Source organism: Arachis stenosperma, chromosome 4, assembly GCF_014773155.1.
Source record: "Arachis stenosperma cultivar V10309 chromosome 4, arast.V10309.gnm1.PFL2, whole genome shotgun sequence".
Taxonomy (NCBI): domain Eukaryota; kingdom Viridiplantae; phylum Streptophyta; class Magnoliopsida; order Fabales; family Fabaceae; genus Arachis; species Arachis stenosperma.
In genome coordinates, this window is record NC_080380.1 from 13,595,097 (window position 1) to 13,621,650 (window position 26,554).

General features: G+C 31.9%; 2 protein-coding genes and 1 long non-coding RNA gene across 5 annotated transcripts; 2 read left to right on the top strand and 1 right to left on the bottom strand.

Annotated features, from left to right (window-relative positions):
* The first annotated feature begins 2,761 nt into the window (after positions 1-2,761).
* LOC130976435 (stilbene synthase 1-like) lies at positions 2,762-4,572 on the top strand. Its single transcript, XM_057901303.1, has 2 exons — positions 2,762-3,049; positions 3,381-4,572. Exons 1-2 carry the CDS (start codon positions 2,872-2,874, stop codon positions 4,370-4,372), a joined length of 1,170 nt encoding a protein of 389 aa, XP_057757286.1. The 5' UTR covers positions 2,762-2,871; the 3' UTR covers positions 4,373-4,572.
* Positions 4,573-14,599: 10,027 nt separating this feature from the next.
* Positions 14,600-20,198, bottom strand: LOC130976945 (uncharacterized). 3 transcript variants are annotated; one of them, XR_009084801.1, is made up of 6 exons: positions 20,052-20,198; positions 18,639-19,161; positions 18,268-18,534; positions 15,512-16,005; positions 15,327-15,398; positions 14,600-15,197 (listed from the first exon to the last, which is right to left on the bottom strand). It is a non-coding gene; the product is annotated as an uncharacterized LOC130976945 (long non-coding RNA). The 3 variants fall into 3 exon arrangements; XR_009084800.1 differs by having other exon boundaries at positions 15,503-16,005; XR_009084799.1 differs by lacking the exons at positions 14,600-15,197; positions 15,327-15,398; positions 15,512-16,005 and adding an exon at positions 16,978-17,776.
* Positions 20,199-23,397: 3,199 nt separating this feature from the next.
* On the top strand, positions 23,398-25,209 carry LOC130976644 (stilbene synthase 1-like). Its single transcript, XM_057901559.1, has 2 exons — positions 23,398-23,683; positions 24,021-25,209. Exons 1-2 carry the CDS (start codon positions 23,506-23,508, stop codon positions 25,010-25,012), a joined length of 1,170 nt encoding a protein of 389 aa, XP_057757542.1. The 5' UTR covers positions 23,398-23,505; the 3' UTR covers positions 25,013-25,209.
* The last annotated feature ends 1,345 nt before the right edge of the window (positions 25,210-26,554 follow it).

A 26,554-nucleotide genomic window follows, 5' to 3' on the forward strand; every position in this document is an offset into this window, starting at 1 on the left:
GAGATAGTGGCTCTTGATATGGGTAGAGAGATGATGGTTTTTGATATGGATAGAGAGGTGGTGGTTCTTGGTATGAATATGGAGATGGTGGTTCTTGATATGAATATGGAAATGGTGATTCTTGATAGTTGGAATATGGAGCACTGAAGTTTCTTTGGTTTTGACTTTGCCAATCAAAATTTGGATAGTTCCTCCATCCACAATAATATGAATCACTACTTGGGTGTGAGTAGTAACTCATGTGATCTCTTTCCATTACTTTTCCTTAGCACAAAACACCAAATAGAATTTAACGCACCATGTGGTAAACAGGCAAGTAAAGAAGAAAGAACATAAAGAAAAATAAAAATAATAGAAAAAAATGAAAATAAAATAAAATATAAAAGAAAACGAAATAAAAGAAAAATAGAATAAAGAAAATAAAATGAGTAAATAAAATAAAATAAAATAAAATAGAATAACTAATAAGCAAAACGGAGTATAAAATTCAAAGTTAATAACTAAAATAACTAGGAAGAGTAAAACAACTAAGGGGACACCAAACTTAATTTCAAAAATTAAGCAAAAAAAAAATTAAATAAAATAAATCGAAATATTTTTTTTAAAGAAATAAGTTAAATAAAATTAAAGCCAAAAACGCCTAATCTAAGAAATCAAACAACCAGTAGTTGTCAATCATAGTCAATCTCCGACAACGGCGCCAAAAACTTGGTGCGGAATTTACAACCACAAACTAACCGGCAAGTGCACCGGGTCGTACCAAGTAATACCTCAGGTGAGTGAGGGTCGATCCCACGAGGATTGATGGATTAAGCAACAATGGTTAAGTGATTTACTTAGTTAGACAAACAGAAAATGGTGTTGAGAGTTCAAATTGCATTGAACAATAATTCAGAATATCAGAAAATAAGCAGTAAACAAGTTGTGAATAATATATGGAGAAACAGTTAAGGCTTCAGAGATATCTATTTTTCGATTGACTTTTCTTACTAACTATTTTAATCATACAAGATTTAATTCATGACAAACTATATGTGACTAAACCCTAACTCCTTAGACCTTTTTAGTCTCCTCTAAAATTTATCAATCGCCAATTCCTTGGTCATTTAATTCCAATTAGAGGGTGAAATTCAATTCTTGTTTATATGCCACAGAAATCCTAATTACCCAAATATAAAATGATTATATGTCATGTATCCCGTTAAGTCCAGATAATTAGAAATTTAGGATAATATGTTTTCAAGTTGTTGTTCAAATAAAGAGCTTTTCCAAATTATACAAGAACTCAATTAGAAAAATGGTCATACTTCCGTTCCACCCAAATTCATAAGATAAAGAACGAAAACAATTCTTGAAATATAAATCAGTACATGAATTAAAATAGAAAAATAATAGTATCAATCCATACAATAGACAGAGCTCCTAACCTTAACAGTGAATGTTTAGTTGCTTATGATTTAGAGAGAAAAACTAGGATTCTGAAAAGACTGTAAATTGTGGAATGAGGTAGAAGAGAAAAGATGAGATTCTTTTCCTTTTTATATCTAATCCTAATTAATGTAAAATATATTTCCTAAAACTAAATAATATCTTTTCCTATTTTTAAATAAAATAAAGTTTAAATCAGAATTAATAGGAGATTGCGTGCTTGCTTCTTGGAGAGTTGGGGACCACTTGATTCCTTAATAATCCATGCCTAACTTGAGAAATCTCAAGTTAGGCGCAGCCTTGGCCGAATTGATGGAGAAGTATAGACTATTGTATATCGTTAGAAAGCTCTGAAAGTTAGATTTTCAAAGTCACTAGAATCACGTCAATTGGACCTCTGTAACTTGAGTTATTTAGGTTTGAGTGCAGAGAGGTCAGGGTTGACAACATAATTCGCCTTCTTCTCTTTTTCTGGGGAAACTCCATCAAATCCAGCCAAATGCTACCTAAAATAAACAGAATTGCACACGACTCAAAGTAATATTAATAGTGGCTAAAAGATAATTAATTCTTAATTAAACTCAATAAATTAAATGCAAAAGTAATAAATATATTAATATATACATACATAAATATATTTTAATATAAAATATTTTAAAAATAATAAATATAATATTTTTTTAAAAATTAAATATAAAACATATAAATACATACAAAAGATTATATTATTGTTTAATATGTACAAGCTATGCAAGACTAATTAATTAAGGCCCGACTCATGTGGTGTGGTAGATATATAGAGGCGGGGAGTGACTCTTCATTGTCAGCATCCACCAAACTCCTCACACACCCAGTCAAATACATCGTCTTTGAATATCGAAATTTATATAAAAATAATAAGATTACTTAACTATAAGTAAACATAATTAAGTACCGCATGCTAATAAGTAACTCACAAACATTTTTAATTCGAGAGATTTAATTTCAACATGACATGGATATAATGGTAATAAAAAGCACGTGTACCCAAAACTATGATATTTCTAACAAACCAAATCAAAGTCGATTGCCATAAAAAGAAAAAAAAAAGCGAAACAACAAATAAATACAATATATTCTACCAAACACAAAATATATACATACAGCACTATAAAGAATTAAAGAAATATACCACCAATCTGAGCCGCCATCCACAATATCATGAATTAAATAATAAAACAAACAAGAAGTCAGAGAACATCGTTTGAGCACGCTTTTTCTATGTATGGTCCATTTCGTCCATTCAATGCCACATATGCCCCTACTCTCATGCATATAAATATCCCCCTTCCCCCTGCCTAAGTCTTCACCAAAATCCCAAAGAACATAGCTAATAAGCTTTGCTATCCCAAACAACATAGCCAAGCTTTGCTATTCCAACAAACACAGCTAAGAAAATTAAAGATGGTGTCGGCGAGTGACATCCACAAGATTCAAAGAGCAGAAGGTCCTGCAACCGTATTAGCGATTGGCACAGCAAATCCACCAAACTGTGTTGATCAGAGTACATACGCAGATTACTATTTTAGAGTAACTAATAGCGAGCATATGACCGACCTCAAGAAGAAATTTCAACGCATTTGTATGTAATTTTATAGTTTTGTTTTATTTTAAATATTTATCAAAAAAAAATTCATCGTTTTACATTTATATTAATTAATACGTAATAATTAACATATTATACGATATATTATATTTATTGCTTAATATTAATAATAACAATAACTATTTAATGAGAAAATTATTTTTATAATTATAAGTTTGGAAAAACTATTAAAATAGCATCTAACAATTCAAATCACTACAAAAATAACTCAAGATTTACAAATGTGACAAAAAATAATAAAAATGGTGATAAACAATTTTTATATTTGACAAATAACTTGATGGATGTGAATTACATATTATTTCAGGTGAGAGAACACAGATCAAGAACAGACATATGTATTTAACGGAAGAAATACTCAAGGAGAATCCTAACATGTGCGCATACAAAGCACCGTCCTTAGATGCAAGGGAAGACATGATGATTAGGGAGGTACCAAGGGTTGGAAAAGAGGCTGCAACTAAGGCAATCAAGGAATGGGGTCAGCCAATGTCTAAGATCACACATTTGATCTTCTGCACCACCAGCGGCGTTGCGTTGCCTGGCGTTGATTACGAACTCATCGTACTCTTAGGGCTCGACCCAAGCGTCAAGAGGTACATGATGTACCACCAAGGCTGCTTCGCTGGCGGGACTGTCCTTCGTTTGGCTAAGGACTTGGCTGAAAACAACAAGGATGCTCGTGTGCTTATTGTTTGTTCTGAAAATACTTCAGTCACTTTTCGTGGTCCTAGTGAGACAGACATGGATAGTCTTGTAGGGCAAGCATTGTTTGCCGATGGAGCTGCTGCGATAATCATTGGTTCTGATCCTGTTCCAGAGGTTGAGAATCCTCTCTTTGAGATTGTTTCAACTGATCAACAACTTGTCCCTAACAGCCATGGAGCCATCGGTGGTCTCCTTCGTGAAGTTGGACTTACCTTCTATCTTAACAAGAGTGTTCCGGATATTATTTCACAAAACATCAATGATGCACTCAGTAAAGCTTTTGATCCACTAGGTATATCTGATTATAACTCAATATTTTGGATTGCACATCCTGGTGGACGTGCAATTTTGGACCAAGTTGAAGAGAAGGTGAACTTGAAGCCAGAGAAGATGAAAGCCACTAGAGATGTGCTTAGCAATTATGGTAACATGTCAAGTGCGTGTGTGTTTTTCATTATGGATTTGATGAGAAAGAAGTCACTTGAAGCAGGACTTAAAACCACCGGAGAAGGACTTGATTGGGGTGTGCTTTTCGGTTTTGGTCCTGGTCTCACTATTGAAACTGTTGTTCTCCGTAGTGTGGCCATATGATGCAGTTTATTATAGCTCACTGCATATATGTGATTGTGTTACTTTTTAATAATTATCTTTTGCTTAAGAATAAGGGTTTGATTGTATTGTTAGCAGAGTGAAAACTTAGACAAAAATGTCTAACGTAATTCTTTTTGTGAAGATTTATTATTATCAACGTTTGTAACTATTACTTAACAAATATATCAAATTTTTTTCAATTGAGCAACATGATATATACTAATATTTGGTTTGTAATTTCATTTAAAAACAACTATAAGCGCCTTCGCATGAGGTTTCATTGAAGATAAAGTCAAAAAGTATTTGGTATGATAGTAGTACAAGGCTTGATGTATTATGTATTTGTAATCTCATATATAATTATATAATAATGTTACTTTTATTGTCTAATTTTTAATATGTTGTTATCCAAGTTCGAATATAATAAAATTAATTTTATAGAAAAAGAATACTCATCATATCATCTTGTCCGAGTTACAGACATTAAATTAGCATAATAGATTAGTGCACAAAACTGCTCACGATTTTTTTTTATGTATAATAAGATTAGTGGAATGTGTTAATTAATTTATTTTTTTTAAATTAAATACAATTAAATTTTTTATTTTTCTATGCATTTTTTATTTTTCTTTAACTGATTTTTATTGTGTTAATAATAATAAATTATTTGACTAATTTAATTGAACTTAGTTATTAAAATAACTTCGTCATATAATATTATTGTATTTAAAAATATCTTTAAAAAATCCAGAAATAAAAAAATAATCTTTATACTCTTTTATATCTATTTACTTTTAAAATATTATTAAATAATATTTTATGAATAATAAAAATAAAACAACCAAACTTATATCAATTATAATAATAAAAATAAAATAATCAAATAATTTAATTTTTTATTTTTTATTAGAATTTACTTGTAGACTGGATTATGAATATATATTCAAAATTTCTTATTCGATTTTATTATGTACAGATTGAATTTTGATATAATCTAATAAATTTGTGGATCGAATTATACCTGTAAATTTCAAATATATATAAATAAATAATGTAGATCTTGTGAATTGGATCCATATTTGTACCGCCCTAGGTAAAGCACTAGAGCATCACCTATTTCATACGTTTGATGCAGTGGTATTAATTAGGCAATCCAAATTTGGTCAATTCATTTTTCTTATTCGGTTATGTTTTCTTCATGCATCTTTATTAATAATTCTTAGCAAGAGAATATATATATATATATATATATATATATTAAGAAATGAACAAAATAATATTTATATAGTTGCCAATTAAGAACATAATAACGACCTATGCCTATTACATACACTAGAGGGGATGTATTATTGCATGCTGATGTTGACACAAATAGTGGAATATTTTAAACAAATGTGATATATTTTGCCGAATGATTTATATATCAATAGTACATGCAACTAGCATATTAATTATACGTTAATAACATGAGTGAGGAATAGAGATAGCAATGACTACCTATTGAACGGGTATTCTCTTCTTCTCGTCTTCGTTTAAAAATTTTAATAAACTTTTATGTTTTTGGTTTGATATGTTAATAAAATACTATTAATTAATTTTAATAAATTGTTACAAAAACTTAGGAATTTAATTTTTTATCTAAATAAAAAATTAATTAATCTTCATTTTGTAACAAAATAAGAACATTAATGCTTTAATATATTTATTAGTCAATTTTGCAAAAATAACAATTTTGTTGCTGTTTTTTTTAGATATTTGTCTTTTTAGATATTTATCAGGTTTTGGTATAACATTTAATTATTAGATCTTATGTATTTTTTAAAATTTTGGGATAGGACCATTTGTGGTGGACAAATTGTTGTAGCAAAATTTTTTTCAAATTTATCTGTAGCAATATACAGAGAACGTATTGCATTTTTAAATATTTAAAAATAAAAGACGCAGGAGACGTATTGTGTCATTTTAATATTAAAAACATAATACACGGAATTATTGTCAATATACAAGAGGTGTATTGACATTATACAGGGCATATTGACGTTATATAGGAGGCGTATTGTGTTTTTCTTGTTTAAAAAATATAACTGGAGTATTATAAAAGGAAGAATAGATTTGTTAGGTTGAGTGTGAGTGTAAGTGTGAGAGGTTTTATCCTTAAGAGTGTAAAATTATAAAAATGGAGAGATGCTAGATTGAAAATATATTATAATGATCAAATTTTTCCTGAAAAATTTGAAGGTGTGAGTTTTGTGTGTGAAAATTTATGTGATTTTGTTATTCTTTTTGCAATAACATATAAGAAATCTAAGAATATATTTTGTCAATATGTATGTTGATAATCAAGTAGTAAAGAGAGTTACAAATATTCTTTGTAGACAGTCTGTGTTAGTATTTGATGGTTTTGTTCAGCTTCAAATAATGTATTTGGCTAATGAAGCAAGTATGTAAGGGATATTCTCGATCTACCAGCAAACACGGACACAAGTGTCAGTTATCGAGTTATATAATTGAGTTAAAAGAATTAGTTGAGGTTATTTATCGGAATCTAACAATTACTGGACGATTTATAACACTAAAAGCGAAAAGAAATTTTCGGGCACTTATCATATTGCTGGTCCAAATGAAGATGTGGATGAAGATGATATAATAGTTGAGGGCACTTATCATATTGCACGGTTGCACTCTATATTATGCAATGCTGCAAGATGTCATTTGGAACTACAATGTTCCTTATATGATCATTAAGACTGTACATGGTTTGGTTAATCCAAAAACATAAAACCAAACTTATTTTTTGGTTAACAAAAAATTTAATCTTGGTTAATTAACCAAATTGGTTTTATATGATAAAATTAATTATTAACCAGTTATAAAATTTAAAAATCGGTTTTTAACCGGTTATAAAAATAAAAACCGATTTTGAAAAATAATTGCTTTTTGAAAAAATAAAACCAATTTTTGGATAAAAAACCAGTTTTTAAACAAAAAAATTGATTTTTGGATTAAAAAAACCGATTTTCTAAAAAAAATAATTTTAAATTGAATTTTTACTCTAGAAAATTAAAATTAAAATTTTTCAAAATTTAGTTTTGGTTTTGGCTAACCAATTTTTTTAAAATTGGTTTTGGTTAACCAATTTTAAAAAATATAGATATAATTTTAAAATTATTTTATTAAATTGGTTAACCAAAATGTGATTATGATTTTTTAACTGGTTAACCACATTTTGATTTTTTAATGTGCACCCCTAATGATCATGATAATTTGGGTTCACACAAACTACAAAAAGCCAAAAACATAACAAAATGAACGTATAAATATAAATAAAAGATGCACAATAATAGAAACACTATTAAATAGAATAAAAAATTTATCCCATCTGTAAGAATATCATCTAGTAACAGCCTGATATAAGAGATAGTCCACTTTTTATATCCTTGAAATTGCGATCGCCAATCAATCCAACTGAAATAAAATAAAATCTTAATTTCACAATTGATATATTTAATAATATATTTAAACAATACATGCATATTAAATAATATATATTAACATATTATATTAAGTAATTTTACCTGCACGTAAGCGAAAATTTTTGTTGTGATTGAACTAGTGCTAGGAACAGTAACCATTCTCAAGCCTATACACATAGTAGTGCCAAAGTGCCATCCACATCCTTGTAATCATAACATAACTAGTGAACTGTCCCGTGCGATGCACGGGTATGGTAAATTTAATGAAAATTATTATTAAGAAAATATTTTTATGTTAATAACATATGTATGAGTGTTCTATAATAAATTGGATTGTTTGGTGAGATTGACCACACTTTTAAGATTTTGACTTTTATCCAGTAATTTTGACTTTTTTTTGGCAGTTTTAATATTTTTTAGCAAGTTAAAAGATGAAATTATTGTTTAAAATAAAAAAAACAATAAAAAATATAATCAAATTAATTTGATGATGATGTTGAAAAAGTTGTTTTAGTGTGGTAAAACAAATTGAAGGAAGGCAATATTTATAATGTGAACAACCATCATGACTTTCACAAAAAAATTAATAATAATGAAGAAGAATACAAAGATAATGATGGTGTACAATTAAGATGATTGGTTGAAAGAAAATCAAGATAGATGATTGGAATTATAAATAATGATATTGTACATAAAAAAATCAAGTAGAATGTACGACTTAAGTGACACATGTAACCAAATATGAAAACAAAGAAATAATGGCGTGAATAGTAAAGTAGATAAAGAATTGAATACTATGTACTATTATGGAATAGTGAAAAAAGAACAAAAATGTATGATTCAGAGAAAGGTTAAACTATCGAGTGGAGTACAAATTCATTAAAATAAATTAGTATAAAATAAGTGTCAAAACATTGATTGAGCTATTTTATGTGCAAAATAAATGAGAAGTCACTGAAACTAATCCAATACTTTGAAGTAACAACTAAATATATAATTGTGATCAATACTACAAAAATTATATACGACATGAAAGTGTTAAATTGTGTTTAAGAATAAAAATTTGAGTTATTATAGCAAGTTCAATATTAATGGATATATGGTTTGGGTGCATTGTATTATAATAATTCGCTTTATGTTTAGGCATACAGGACGATACATGAATACAAATAGTTATATATTTATTGAAGAAATCTAGTAGAAACATATTATGAGAATTATATAATTTTTCAGTAGTATATAAATTACCATTACATATGATATAAGAGAAATTTTAAAACGGGTGGTGATTAAACTAACTTGATTACATGAGTATGATTTAATTATAAATTTTATCAGTTAACAAATTATTATATCGCTTCACTGAGTCATCTGATAATTAGAATACATCAATTTCATAGTAGAAACTTGGATACTATGTAAGAATACAATAAAAGCTATGTATAAAACATTTGAGAAGGAAAATTAATAAAGAAGAAAATAATAAACATGATAATTAGACTACTGTATTCAAATAAATATATTCATTACATATATAAATAAAAAAAAATAATGAGAAATAAAAACAAATTAACTGCATAATGAATAACCAAAAAAGTCTATAGTATTTGATGGAAGAGAAAATCCTAATAAATACTAAATACTTAAAACTTCTAAATTCATTGATTTTTTTATCATCAACAGGGACGACAAATTTGACCTTACTCCCTTTGACTATGCGATATTGAAGACAAAATCTGCGCTTTTTGACATACAAGAAAAATTTCTGATGATGTAGAACCTCTCCAACGAAGTTCCATTGTGAAAGAAGGTCCAACTTTTTGACATGCATTGACATAAGAAATCTCATTTGATTTTGTATATTGTAAGCAAATTGAATATAAGAGGAAAAGAGGTTAAGACCTTTTGGCGAATTAAAAATAGATTCCCGACAACAATAATGAGATTCTGTCTTTTTTGCATAAACAACTATATACCAAACAAAGATGCATATGCATAACAACAATAATATTTCAAATATTACCAAAATTAGAAGATATACATTAGATCAAATAATAAGAAATATACATAACTCGTCATCGCAAAGCATTACAAATCTGTGATTGAATCAGATTTCCTACAAAGCTTTGTGCCACCGCCTGATAGTGGAGGTGTATCTTAAGAAAGTGAACGGAAGAGACCAATAAGAACTAAAGAAGAAGAGAATAATTGAACGGAAGAGAAAAAAATAATGGAGAGAATTCCTTTTTTAATTTTGAGGAAGAAAAGAAAAAAACTAAAAACAGAGAATGGAGAGATCCCCTTTTTTAATTTTAAATTTGAATTTAAAATTAAAAAAACTAAAATTTCAGGAAAGTATGTACATGTGAAGCAAGCTTAAAAATAAGAAAAAAAAACTTTACACTGTCATGAAATGTGAAGTGGAATGAAAATAGTTTCATGTAGGAGTGATATGGTAATAAGGGTCATGATGTGAAGTGTAATGAAAATTGTTTCATATAGAAGTGTAATGATGTGAAGTGTAATAAAAATAGTTTCATATAGGATAGCTAATGTTTATAGCAACCAAAGACATGTAACAAACACATAAACCAGATTGAGAACAAATTAAAAAAATAATATGCTCTACAGGAAACAAAAAGCAATGAAATGGTATATTAGCAATATACAGAGAAACAAACACAGCAAACAATAACTAAGAATAAACAGAAAAATCCTAAAGAGAAACAAACACAGCAAACAATGAAAAACTTGACCAAATGTGTCCCATGCTTCCTTATGTTGTCTCGGGCAGGTAAAAGGAATAACGAGCAATCTTCGCCACATCGCGTATAATGGGAGTCGAACCCACTACATAGGTTTCTTCCTTGTTTTACGCTTGAACCCCAACTTCAATATCAATAAATTTCAAGTTGGAAATATATCTCAATATAACTACAATATGGAGGTCCTTTTTTTTGGCAGCCACTATTCCTCCATGCCCACCCGGAGCAGCACACGTTCCTTCCATCGTCTGATCTCCTCCTGAGACTTCTGATCCTCCTAGGATACTGTCGTAAGCCGCAGCCACAGGATTAATATATGTGGAAATGGCAAGTACACACTGTGCACCACGATCTTGACGTTGCGGATGACGTCCGGCACCTTAATCCTCATCGCTTTTTCCTCATCAGCTTTCGAGCCCCTTTCTACAAAATCTCTTGCTGTCTTTTCCCGGTTGGAATCCTTTTTTAGCCGAGTTTTGTCTTTTTTATATATATATTGGCAAGATCTTCTAACAGATTCTAGCCCTAAAGCCCGAATGTTGTGACATCCATTGATTTCAATAAGTTTTTTGCATTCTGTAGCAATTCCTTCCAAACCCTTGTGGCTTAGTAAATAACAGTCACTTAGTATTAGATTTTTTAACTTCTTGCATCCATTACCAATGGCAAACAAATCCTGAAATTAATCATTATTCAAAGAAAGAAAATTACTAACTAAAGCAGGAAAAAAAATGAGAGAATTCTTGGCAGAATCCAAAATTTAACAATTGCATACATGAGGTAAGATTGTGCAATTGGATGAAACACTTAAGGGTCGGGGAAATCGAGCTAAATAAATAATATAACTAAGTTTATCTCACTAAATGTGCTTGAACAGTATCAAAGCATTATTAACATTATAAATAACATGTTAAATCATATAATGATTAGTTGCATGATAATAGTTGAAAGACACAGAGCATCATATGGTACATGTCACATGGTTAATAATTTAATAAAAAATAGCAACATTCATTTACATATATGGTACATTCTTTCTAATTTACAATCTTCAGTGATCAATCTTGCCTATAATTTCATTCTTGACTATCTGGTTAAAAACCCTAAAGAGAATGCAAGTCAGAACATACGGTAGTAAAGGTGCATTCCAAAATCGTAAAGAGAAATGGTGCATTCTTGACTATCTTGTAATGATGATAGCACTGCATATTGGTTTTTTGTTTTCCTACAGCTCATCTCTTTATGTGAACATCCATACAATCAGTGAGGTTCTCTGCCAAATCAAAATCAAGTTACACCAAGAAAATTATCATAAACTACAAACACAATCAATTAGTGAGGCTTTAAGTAATAAGCCAAACTGGAAGGGTGACCCAGAAACCTTACAATGGTAACAATAAAATACCTGTAAAATAGATAATAAATCATCAATAGTTTACCTCATTAGCAAGCTTCAGACATGGTACACCCTTGTTAAAATTTCAGATTTATCTGTTGTATTTGGTCTTCACTCCATGTTGCTGGAATTTTAAACACATTATATATAACTAAAAGAAGTGAATCATAAGATAAATCCATGCTAGGCTTTCTTAACCAATATTAGTAGTAAGCTGCAATAACAATAATAATAATAATAATAATAAAGCAAAATTATGTCTATCAAATGAAAAAAATTAAGTCATAATATATAGGCAAAACAACACACAATTCTTTGAAAAATAAATAAGCAAGAGAAAGCACATGACTTCAACATAAATCAAAAAGAAAAAAGAGCATAGAACATTAAGTATAATGAAGTACCGAATCTTCTTACTCATTTAGTTGCTCAAGGGCTCTCCTATCAGATTTATCAGTCACGTAAGCAAGTTTTTTGAGAACTTTAGTTATTTTTCTAGAAAACAGAAAGCACAATGCACGCAATGGTTGAAACATTATCAATTTTCAAATGTGATCTGTGAGGATAATGAAAATGAATATATACAAACGAATTTTTTTTAAATCAATTTTCAATTCAAAATTTAAATTTGAAACATTAGAATTTGCAGATTAAACAAATAATAATCATACACATAATTTATCTAATTTATTAATTAAAACAAAAAAAATAACAACCATGCAAATCTGCTCTGGCTGCCGGTTAGATCTCCCCGCTCTGTTCTGGTCGTCGTTGCTATGCTCTCTGTGGCCCCGACACTCAGTACTTTTCAAATAGCGCTCTCTGGTTATTTCTCCAAGTAGCGTCGATCTTGTTATGCAACAATGGAGATGCGCAAGGTTGAGGGAGAAGAGTGTCAAGGTTCATAAAGGGGATGTCGTCATCATCAGGGATTTTCAGAAAACTTTACGTGCTCCACCAAAGCTGCCGGCGATCTGCCAAATTTGGGGGCTGTACTCTATACCAAACCAATGGATACGGGGTGCAGAGCGATCACTACTTGGGGGGACAAACAACTTCAGAACGTAGACAGAGGAGTCCACCTATCACCGAGGCGGGGAGAACCCAGGCGGCACCACGATTGCAGGTCTTGGGATCAACGCACATCAGTGGCGGCATGAAGGCGGTTCGGAAGCATCTGCAACCACAGCTGACTAAATCGACGATGGAGAGCATCGACGACACAAAGCGTGAGAAGTGAGGAAAATTGAATTTATCAGCTGGGGTATTATGGTTAATGGAGGCATTTTAATGGCTTTTTTATAGTAGAAAAAAGGGAGAGCAAGAGTGTGAGGAAGAAAAAATTGAATAAATAATCATCTGGACATTACATATTTTGAAATTTGAAATTTTGAAATTTGATATTAGGTAACAGTAGACATGATTGGATGGCAAGGGAAATGGAGAAAAGGAAATGCATGAGAATGATTGGACCATGTGAACAACATATATTAGGATGCACATTAGAAAGAACTTGTGAGAATTAATATGGCGGAGGCCACGTTGGAATTCCACTAAGGGAATAACCTTGTTTTCAAGGTATGTTATAGGATGTCCGACATAATGCTCTATATAAATGTGTTAGGCAAGTAGATTTCCAACTAAAATCTCTAATCTTAGAAAAATTTCGGAACAAAGGCAAGAACTTCCAGTAGATTAACAATCCTAACTTGTCAAAAAACAAATTTGTCCCAAATAAATAATATGTGAATCTTCATGTACATCTGTCTATCGAGTGCTGTATCCAACTACATGCGGTGATTTAGGTGCAAAGCCATGCAAACTTGACATTGCTTCCTTTACGATCAACTACAGTAGGTACAATGCTAAATTGTATCATAAATTTATTTTTGAGGTCACTAATGTTGTTATTTGTAAATTCTAACATTAGCATACCATCTATTGGGATATCAAGTATCATTACAATATTTTCCAAGGTAACTGTGCATTTACTGTGTAGAAGATAAAACATATAAGTTGGTGTGCTGCGTAAAGTAAGTTTCCAAATTTGATATACGTGATAGAATCTACTATCTTGTAGCTCGATTTCAACCTCGAGGATCATACATATCTTAGTAGAGATGTCTTACACTACAAGAAAAATGCTGAGTATAATGTTAGATTTACCGTTGGATTCTTCAAATATATCCGATGGTAATCAATTTATCGTAAGATTTACCATCGAAAATAATCAGACGGTATAAATCTCGGCGGTAAATATTTACCGTTGAATTCATTGTGTCTGACGGAAATTACTGTCGAATTTTGTGGTGGATTACCAGCTCAGAAAACCAATTGATTATCGGTAGATTTTTCCGACGGTAATGTTGGTGCCAAACGTGTTGTTTCGTGCCATGTTACCATTGGATTATTCCTACCGTATTTCCAACGGTAATATCAATTTTTTTTGGAATTTGAAATAAATTGTTAATTTTAATTTTAAATTAAAATTTTTTTCATACAATTGGTGGTCAATTCATAATTAATGAAGACTTTTTTATTTAAAATAAATATATAATACAATGTGAAATTTAAATAAAAGTCAAGTGCACTAAATAAATGTATGAAACAATAAAACAAAAACCTAATATCTACAAATTCAGGTAGTCGTCGTCGTTTGTTTCGTGGCCCTAAGTCGGGGTGTGTAGGAGGCGGTGACGATGTCCATGTGCCACCAGTGCTACCACTGCCACCAGCAGGGTCGATGCCAGCGGCGCGCATCTGGGCCTGGTACACCTCCATCTAAGCCTACGCTGCATCCGCTCCAGCGACTCCCTAAACTCCAGCCTGAGCTCATCCGTAGATGTCACGTGGGTGAGGATCTCCTGATTCATCTCCTGATAATCATTAAGCTCTTGAGCTTGCTAATGAAGGCTACGCTGGAGCTTGGAACCTTAAATCCACGCTTTCCTCGAGCTGGACGGCTTGAATGGAGGTGGAGCTTGATGACGGCCTCAACGTCGAGGTGCAAAGGCTGCTGGTGAAGAACGATCCCATCCCGTATACGCTGTTCATGTACGAGGCTGGGGTGGTCTCGTGCCAAACCGCATCGTGGTCGACGACTAAGGCCGCAGATCCATTAGCGGTGTCCTCCCTACTTTGCTGAGACTACTAAGTCACGGCCTCTATTCTTTGTGTGTAAGACTCATGTGCTATTATCACAAGTTACTTTGATTAGTAAGACAGATATATAGTTAATCTTTAATAATTCGTAGCAGAAGATAATCAGTTGTATGTTTATTGACATAATGGTCCTGAGACTGCTGGTAAACAAATCTCACTTTGTTCTCCTTCAGCATGTGGGTATACTTGAACGTCTCCTCCAATATGGCCTCACGTTCCAATGAATTCGACTACACCAGTTGTATGGAAATACAAAATTAATAGAATGCCTAGTAATGATATGCAAAATAGATAACATAACGAAGTTATTAACAATATTAAAGGAGCCATATACCAGCCTGACCTTCATCTTCATGAAGGTCGCCGAGCCGCCGGTGTACTTGGACAACCTAGTTGATGCCCTATTAGCTCGGTTGTTGAGACGCCAATGCCTGAACCCCGAGTCGGTCTCCGAATGAGCTAACATGCCCTCTTTTACCTCCAGTCAGAGCCAGCGCGTCCGTTGGTCCCGCCCATGACGAACATCATCCAGCATCTGCTTGAGTAGCTGACCTATCCTATAGTCAAATATCTTCCAAATAGCCAGGTCGTGCCCAGCATCCCAAAAAAGTGAAGCTGTAACAAAACAGCTTTAAATTTAGGTAAACAAGATAGAGGATATAAACTAGCTAAAAAAAGCCTAAAATAGAAACAATGAAAGTAATTACTGCCCGTTTTTCAAACCAGCACTGCTTGGTCTCAGTGGAGATATTTATGTAGCTGGGTTAAGGATGGTCGTACATCAGCTTTATAACATTCGTCATCTCCTGCGTACACGCATTCGGGTACGGGAAAAACCTAACAACAATCCACAAACAAGAATCAAACCTAATCATTAAATCTAGAAAAGAAGAATTAGGAATCATAATCATAAAAGCTAGAAAGTAATAACCAGCAATTCAAATAAACTTAAATCCACTAAAGAGGAATCAGGTTTCAGGAACTTTCAGCAATAACAGGAATCATAATGAATAGAAGAATTTCTGATGTCATTGTTTGACTGACTCAAACATAAACAAATTAGACTATTTGTTTATATATAAGGTGCACTTCTTCTATTTTCTTATTTTTCTTTCGTCCAGAATGGAGAAATCTAACCTTTTTAATATGTTGGAGCGTTGAAAGTTGAAACAAATTTTAGCACGAAATAGTTTTATGCTTTGAGCTTTGACACTTGAATAACTAGTATATAGTTACATGAATTTCAAATAATTACTATCTACATCAACTAATCCATCTCTAGTGCAAGCTTCTAGCAATTAAACAAGTACTAACTACAAAAGAAACCTGCACAGTGAGACAATTATTGGTGGCTAACAAGTACTAATAATTAACTTATTTTATTAAAGAATGTAAGTCATACCAAAAAATGTGAAGGCAACATTCTGCTCAAATAATTCTACTTGATGAATTTGCCTTAATGTTTCGCAAACTATTAAGCAACTAAATAATCTAAAAACTGAGTTGACGATATAAACGGCACAGGAAAATTTTTATCGGAGAATTTTTTCATCTAATGCAAATTATCGGCGGAGTTTTTTGTCGGTTCTTTCAATGCATTGTCCAGCCTGAGTTGATGATTAATCTGACGGTACATCCACCTATAGGTTTGTTATTTTTTATTATTTTCTGGCACTGTTTAACCACAACTATCAATCAAATCAAATTAAAACTCATGTTAACGAAATTGTTATCAGAAATCTAAAATTAGCAAATAACAACAAATTATTTTGTTAAAAATAAACGATACAAATACAATAAAATGTCATAGAAGTAGAGTAACGTACCCTAAACTAACAAAAATGCATAAAACCCTAACCTCTACAAATCCTGATAATCATCGGTGGTGGCAGCGTCGTGGTCCTTCTACTGAGGCAGTGGAGTAGGTGCTGCCATCGGTGCTCCACCAACAGCGTTATCGCTGGAACCAGCAGCGCCGCTACCTCCAGTGCGCATCTGCTGGCTGTACTCCTCTATCTGCTGTCACAACCGATCGAGCTGCTCTAGCTTCTCCGTTAGGTCTGAGCTAGCGGCAACGCGTGCAAGAATCTCTCGATACCTCTACTTAGACTGCTCCTCTTGCTAGTGAAGCTCCTGTCTTAACTTTTGCACCTGCTCCCTCAGGTCGATAACTTCCTGGAGATTAGCAAGGCCGGTGGCAAAGGCAGGAAGCTGCCAACGCGGAGGAGCGGAGGCCACTGGCAAAGAACGATCCCAGCCCGTAGCGGTGATTCTTGTAGGATTCAGAGGAGGTCTCACACCAAATCCTATTGTAATTCACAACTGAGGTATCGAAGATGGCTTCATCGGCTCCACTAGGTAGCTAAGATTGCTGGGTCGCGGCCTCCAACCTCTGCTTAAACTCCTCATGCGGCACACACGTTAGTTGTGATTAGGATAATTGTTAAACAATTGACTTTAAACCAAATAAAGTTGAAATTTATGATTAATTTAAATTCATATGACGTGTCGCCGACCGCTCGTCAGCAAATCTCTCCTTGTTTGCCTTCAAAGTATGGGTATACTTGGATGTATCCGCTAGTGTCGCCTCATGATCCAACGATTTGGACTACAAATTAATATATCAACCAAATAATAAAATAAACGAACAAATTAAACAATGATAGACAAATATATATGAAGCAGAAAATTTTAATTCTAATTTTGAAAACATAATTTTAATTTTTTTTTATTTCATTAAAAATCATATAAACATTTTGAGAGAATCTCCCCGAAATTTGGATTTAGCCACCCTTGATGGGTTCCATCCAAACTAAATTAACATCAATATTTTCAGAGTCAAGCATTTTCCAATTAATTTCAGCAACATGAATCAGCAAATAGTTAAATAATCCAACATTTTCCAATAATCTCATAGCCTATCTAACCTATTCTAATCTATCCTAACCACCTAAATCCACAAAAACTTAAAATTAAACCCCTTAAACTCTACTAACTACTTAACTAACTTGATAATGAAAAAGGAAATTAAACACCCTAAACTTTACTAACTAATTCAAGTAACTACTATAACAAAAAAAACAATGCCAAAATTCTTACCAGTCTCGTCTTCGTCTTCATGAAGGTTGCCGACCCACTCGTATACCTCGACGTCCTGGGCAAAGTCCTGTTGGTGATGTTCGTCAGACGGCGATGCTTGAACCCCTCGTTATCTCTAAAATGAGCCTCTATATCATACTTGATGTTTGGATAGATCCACGAGGTTAGGTGGTCTTTTCCCTGACAAACATCATTCATCATCTGCTGAAAATGTTTGGTTGTCCAGTGGTCATAAATCTTCCGGATCATGAGGTTATGCTCTACATCCTATATGAATTTCAACTATACAAAGTGATTAACCAATATTATTTAGTTGGAATAAAATACAGTTTAAATACAGTAAATTAATTCTAACCAAATTGGGTTTTTACCGTCCACTTCTGAAACTAACGCTCTCTGGTCTTAGCCGGGATCTGCATGTAGATCGGCCACTGATGGTCTTAATAACCAAATTGGGGTTCGGTGCAAACTTGTCAGAGAACAAACCGCACATTAACAATTAAATAAGATAAACAAACTTAGCATAAACAAACTTAAAATAAACAAATTTAATATTAAAAAATTAAACTCACGACTGCATGCCATCGGGCCAAATCCTCAGCCAGATGACGGGCGATGGTGGAGGGGCATCTTGCTCGGGGGCATTGGAGGTATCACCCACCGTAAGCTCTGTCGACATTGTCGCTGCATCTACAGGGGGCGTAGCAGAAGTAGGAGGCACCCAGTTCGGGTTTGGGACCATGATAAATTGCTAGTCCGATGGACCCGCCTGTGACGTCACAAGGGTCGACGGGGTAGCTGGGATAGCAGGCAATGACTAGGCAACCCTAGGGGATTTGTTGGAATCCCGCCCTCTACTACAACCACATGTCCCACTCGACCTACCTCTGCTGCCTGTTATCATGTATGTACAGCGAATACATTAATAACATATTAATAACATAACAAACACCAACCAATAATAACATAAGAAGAAACTCAAGAAATGACAAATAATTCGAAAAGTAGTTTAGTTTAGTAAATAAAAAAAGGAAATTGCATAGTGTTTTAGTTTCAAAATAATTAAATTAGACTTTCAAACCCTTTTAACTTTATTCTATCTTATTTTCTTTTCAAAGTACTCTAACTTTCATAGCAATGTAACAAAGCATTCTTACTTTGTTAAAAATTTTTCAAAACATTCTAACTTTCAAAACATTCTAACAATCCAAAAAATTATCCTATGCAAACTCAAAAAAGAATAAAATAACATGATGAAACATCATTAGCAATGCATACAGCAGAACGCTGTAATTAATTAGCATAAACCAGCACTTCCAGCAGCAATATGAATCAGCAAAATAAGCATAAAATAGTAATTTTCTAACAAAGCAATAGTAACCAGCGAATCATCAAAACAGTTAAGCATTACTCAAACAAATTCAGCAACAATGCTCCATCTAAATTTACAGTAAAACACAGAATTAATGATCCAGACCAATTCAAATAATCCCAGCAACAAGAATCGGCAATCTCAGATAATAATTCCAAAGACATTGAGTAGAGATAAGAACCTATCGATCTAACTAAATTATCCTAACCTCACCACCTAAAATCAATTTACAATAGAAACTAATCTACCTAAACCATGTACTAAAAATCAACAACCTAAATGAAATCATGATTAACTAAACAGAAATTAAATAGCATGAAAAACAAATTCAATGAAAACCCCTAACTGCCTAAAGTCAACTAAAATAGAAATGAATCTAATTAAACTAATTAGAAGAGAGAAGAGAGAAAACCTGGAATGGAAATGGGCGGTTCAAGCAGCGGTGGCGGCGGCCATTCCAACGACAGTAGGGCAACAGCGGCGAGAATAGAGAGGGGGTTTCGAGCAGCGGCGGCAGGGTAGGGCAGCAACGGTGGTTCCAGCAACGACGGCATAGGGCTAGAAAGAAACTGAGAGGTTAGAGAGAGAGAGAGAGAGAGAGAGAGAGAGAGAGAGAGAGAGAGAGAGAGAGAGAGAGAGAGAGAGAGAGAGAGAGAGAGTGAGAGATTAGAGATAGAAACCAATTTTAAAATAAAGGGGTAGAGGGTTCCTAGTTCAAATTTAGGGCACGATTACCATCGGATTTACCATCAGATTAATCTAACGGTAACGTGGTGCGTGTAACCAAAATGCAGTGTTTCACTAAACAAGGTTCATCGTCGGATTTACTCCCCGGTAAATCCAATGGTAGCTAGTGCGCAAAAGTTTTTTTCCCTCCAATTTTCATCGTCGACATTACTGTCGAAACATCAACTCCGACGATAATATTTTTCAATTCTAATTGTAAATTTGACGAAGAACTCGCCGCTAATTCCCAACGCCATATCCCACGGTAAATTCGACGGCTCTCAGTATTTTTCTTGTAGTAACCTTAGGTGGTATCTTAGGATTGAATGAATATTCTATATGCAACTAGTTTAGTACTCATAAGGCAGAATCTTTTTTGCGTATTGGAGGAGCCTGCACATCTTGAACTACTTCAATTATTTGAGAAGACCAATTACCAGAGAAATCACCATGTTCAAAAGGACAAGCTCGATAATGACAATGTAACAGTAACACCGTTTTGTCCATACACAAATGCAGGATCATTAGAAGGCTCAACTGTAACACACTTATCCTCGATAACCTGGTTGAAGCGTGCGCTAATGTCTACAATTTGTTACAATTAGAAATCAGCAATTTGAATAAAGCTTAATCCAAATACCAAACAAGAATGTGGAGAAACTTTCATTTACTAAGATCTGATCATGAATAAGATCACTATATATAGTTGATAACTAAGGCTGAGCTAAAATGAGGACTTGATTGTTGGAACGGTCCAATTTTATTATTGAGGCAAATTTAAAATAGTAAAAGACTTGTTATCTTTTAGTGTAGATTTTAATAAGTAGTTATTTATAAATTTAATAAGTTATTTATAGATTAAATATAAATTATTAGATCTTTTATCAACCTAATTTAATGTTTTAAATTTTATGGTGTATCAAATAAGTTCAAAATATTTAGACTAATTTTAGACGAATTGTCTATCAAAAATGAACCATTATATTTTATTAAATAAACATCATATCAAAGAATATTATAAAAAAAATATTGATAGATTTTATAAATATAGAATATATTAATATATACATACATAAATATATTTTAATATAAAATATTTTAAAAATAATAAATATAATATTTTTTAAAAAAGTAAATAAATATAAAACATATAAAAATATACAAAATTTATATTATTATTTAATATGTACAAGCTAAACAAGAGTAATCAATTAAGACCAGACTCATGTGGCGTGACTAGATATATATAGAGGCGGGGAGTGACTCTCCATTGTCAGCATCCACCAAACTCCTCACACACCCAGTCAAATACATCGTCTTTGAATATCGAAATTTATATAAAAATAATAAGATTACTTTACTATAAATAAACATAATTAAGTACCACAAGTTAATAAGTAACTCACAAACATTTTTAATTGGAGAGATTTAATTTCAACATGACATGGATATAATGGTAATAAAAAGCACGTGTACCCAGCTACCTACTACATGCACCTATTCGATGACATGCCCAAAACTAAGGTAGCGTTTGTTTTCGGGGGCAGGACACGGAGACATGGACAATACTTGTTTAAAAAGTGTTTGGAAGTAGAGACATGGACAGTGGACATATTGTCTCCGAGACAATTTTTGATACTTTTGTGTCCACTCTTTCACGAAGGACAATGATGGACACGGAATTTGGAAGAGTGGACACGGACAATTTTATAAATTTTGTTTTCTTTTTTTCTACTATTATCCCTTCTTATTTTTTCTATTGCGTTGTTCAGAGATACTTTTTTCTTCATGTTCTTTCTCTATTTCTTTTTTTTCAGGTACTCTCTCCTTTCTGTAGAATTTTTTATTGGAGGTAGATAATTTTTTTCTTTTTATCGTTTTACTTCAATACCATTATAACCTTATATTATATTATTTCATTTGTAATAAAAATAATAACAAAAATAATTAATCTTAAAACTTTTAAAAGATAAATATTATCAAAAGTAAAATTGATCTTTTAAAATGCTAAAAAAAATTATAAATTGTAATTGATTTTATATAATTTAAAGAAAAAATCAGTTTTTTATAAAGAAAAATCAGTTTTTAGATAAAAAAATTAGTTTTTTTTTAAATAAAAATAGATTTTTATATGCAAAAATTAATTATTTTTTCATGTAAAAATGAATTTTTTTTAAATTAATTTTTTATTTAAAATTAATTTGGCTTATTAACTTAAACAAAATTTTTTATTAATCAAACTCAAATTTATTTTTTTTATTAATCTTAACCATATGTATTCCTACATATTAATAATAAATTTTAAAATAAAATAATTATATTTATAAATTTTATTTTAATATAAATACTAATATATTTTTTTATTAAAATTTTTTGCCTCTTCAAATATTTTTTCAAGTTCTGTCTGTACTTCTACGTACTCTCATTTTTTATTAAATTAATTTGTATTGATGTAGAAAATTTGGAATTACAAGACTATTTTAGTCATTTTATATAATATTTTAGTCTTGTCCATGTGTATCCAAACATAATACTAGACATTACATTAGTGTCTTGTCCATCGTATCCAAACACAATACACAAAAAATAATTTTTAGTGTCTCCGTCTTATTGTCTCCGTCTCAGTGTCATGTTCTGTCCTGTCTCTAAAAACAAACGCAGCCTAAGATATTTCTAACAAACCAAATCAAAGTCGATTGCCATAAAAAAAAAAAACGAAACAACAAATAAATACAATATAATCTACCAAACACAAAATATATACATACAGCACTATAAAAGAATTAAAGAAATATACCACCAATCTGAGCCGCCATCCACAATATCATGAATTAAATAATACTAAAACTACACAAATTAAATATGTAAAATAAATCATGATACATATACAATCAATCAAAGTCAAAGTAAAGCAATAAAACAACCAAGAAGTCAGAGAACATCGTTTGAACACGCTTTTTCTATGTATGGTCCATTTCGTCCATTCAATGCCACATATGCCCCTACTCTGATGCATATAAATATCCCCCTTCCCCCTGCCTAAGTCTTCCCCAAAATCCCAAAGAACATAGCTAATAAGCTTTGCTATCCCAAACAACATAGCCAAGCTTTGCTATTCCAAAAAACACAGCTAAGAAAAGATGGTGTCTGCGAGTGACATCCGCAAGGTTCAAAGAGCAGAAGGCCCTGCAACCGTATTAGCGATTGGCACAGCAAATCCACCAAATTGTGTTGATCAGAGCACATATGCAGATTATTATTTTAGAGTAACTAACAGCGAGCACATGACCGACCTCAAGAAAAAATTTCAGCGCATTTGTATGTAGTTTTATTAAATATTTTAGTTTTGTTTTATTTTAAATATTTATAAAAAATTCATCGTTTTACATTTATATTAATTAATATGTAATAATTAACATATTCTACGATATATCATACTTACTGCTTAATATTAATAATAACAATAACTATTTAATGATAAAATTATTTTTATAATTATAAGTTTGGAAAAACTATTAAAATAGCATCTAAAGATTCAAATCACTACAAAAAATAACTCAAGATTTACAAATGTGACAAAAATAATAAAAATGGTGATAAACATTTTTTATATTTGACAAATAACTTGATGGATGTGAATTACATATTATTTCAGGTGAGAGAACACAGATCAAGAACAGACATATGTATTTAACAGAAGAAATACTGAAGGAGAATCCTAACATGTGCGCATACAAAGCGCCGTCCTTGGATGCAAGGGAAGACATGATGATTAGGGAGGTACCAAGGGTTGGAAAAGACGCTGCAACTAAGGCAATCAAGGAATGGGGTCAGCCAATGTCTAAGATCACACATTTGATCTTCTGCACCACCAGCGGCGTTGCGTTGCCTGGCGTTGATTACGAACTCATCGTACTCTTAGGGCTCGACCCAAGTGTCAAGAGGTACATGATGTACCACCAAGGCTGCTTCGCTGGCGGCACTGTCCTTCGTTTGGCTAAGGACTTGGCTGAAAACAACAAGGATGCTCGTGTGCTTATTGTTTGTTCTGAAAATACTTCAGTCACTTTTCGTGGTCCTAGTGAGACAGACATGGATAGTCTTGTAGGGCAAGCATTGTTTGCCGATGGAGCTGCTGCGATCATCATTGGTTCTGATCCTGTTCCAGAGGTTGAGAATCCTCTCTTTGAGATCGTTTCAACTGATCAACAACTTGTCCCTAACAGCCATGGAGCCATCGGTGGTCTCCTTCGTGAAGTTGGACTTACCTTCTATCTTAACAAAAGTGTTCCGGATATTATTTCACAAAACATCAATGATGCACTCAGTAAAGCTTTTGATCCACTAGGTATATCTGATTATAACTCAATATTTTGGATTGCACATCCTGGTGGACGTGCAATTTTGGACCAAGTTGAAGAGAAGGTGAACTTGAAGCCAGAGAAGATGAAAGCCACTAGAGATGTGCTTAGCAATTATGGTAACATGTCAAGTGCGTGTGTGTTCTTCATTATGGATTTGATGAGAAAGAAGTCACTTAAAGCAGGACTTAAAACCACCGGAGAAGGACTTGATTGGGGTGTGCTTTTCGGTTTTGGTCCTGGTCTCACTATTGAAACTGTTGTTCTCCGCAGTGTGGCCATATGATGCAGTTTATTATATCTCACTGCATATATGTGATTGTGTTACTTTTTAATAATTATCTTTTGCTTAAGAATAAGGTTTTGATTGTATTGCTAGCAGAGTAAAAACTTAGACAAAAATGTCTAACGTAATTCTTTATGTGAAGATTTATTATCAACTTTTGTAACTATTAGTTAACAAATATATCAAATTTTTTTCAATTGAGCAACATGATATATACTAATATTTGGTTTGTAATTTCATTTAAAAACAACTATAAGCGCCTTCGCATGAGGTTTCATTGAAGATAAAGTCAAAAAGTATTTGGTATGATAGTAGTACAAGGCTTGATGTATTATGTATTTGTAATCTTTATATTATCGTGTGTTTGAACTTTCAAGTATCTCATATATAATTATATAATAATGTTACTTTTATTGTCTAATTTTTAATATGTTGTTATCCAAGTTTGAATATAATAAAATTAATTGGTGAAATATATGGTAAAGATGTTGTTTTAAAGATGTGCTTACGTGGCAAAATCTAAACCACACTTTTAACTTAAAACCGTAACTCTTCACAAAGAAAAGCGTCACCTAATGGAAAAAAGTAAATTAGAAGATTTAAGAGAAGAAATAATTAAATTATCAAAACTAATAGATCAAAAATTAATGATTTTAACCAATGTTAATTGTAATGACACTGAATTCTTAAAATCAATACAAAATGATTTTTCTCAAAATCTTTATTTTACTATAAGTTTTATTGAAGGACTTCAAAAACCTGAAAAAACTTATTTTTCACATGGAATTTCTAAAAAATGCTACCATGGAAATGATTCCCCACATCTTCATCATACTTTTAACCCACAATTAAATTTTATAGTAGACATGCTTGAAGAAATTTTAGTATCTATAAAATTTCAAAGAAATAAGGAAAAAGAGAATCCCAAAGAAGAAAAATTTCAAAATATAATCAACATAACAGACTTAAAAGTGAAACCACCATTGAAATTATGAATATTGAAGAAAAATTAGAAGAAGTTACAATGCTTTTTAAACAATTAAAATGGCTCAAGAAATAATATTATGGAACATGGTTTTCAAATAGAAGAAGAATTAGTAAATGCTGAAAATATAGAAAATGAAGAACACATTCTAGATTATTCAAGTGACGAAGAACCAGCAATTCCAATACAAGTAAAAAATGAAGCTGGAACATCTAGGGATAATCAATCTCAATTTAAATGGGAAACAGGTTTTGATAATTATGCTTTTAAAAAAGGATTTATAAATAAAGATTCAAAATATACAAAAATACCATCAAAATACGTTCCTAAAATCCAGGAAATGGAAGGAGAAAGAATGCTCGATTTAGACTGCAAAAAGAACGAAAAAGAAATTTTCGAAAACTGGTTGAATTCCTTCTTATTAGAAGCCTTTACTAATCCAAAACTTAGTGAATTGTCTGGAAGAGACATTTGGAATTACATAGGATTTCATACTAAAGGAACTATAAGAGATTATATGACATCAATAGAAAATCAAATAATAGAAGAATTAGAAA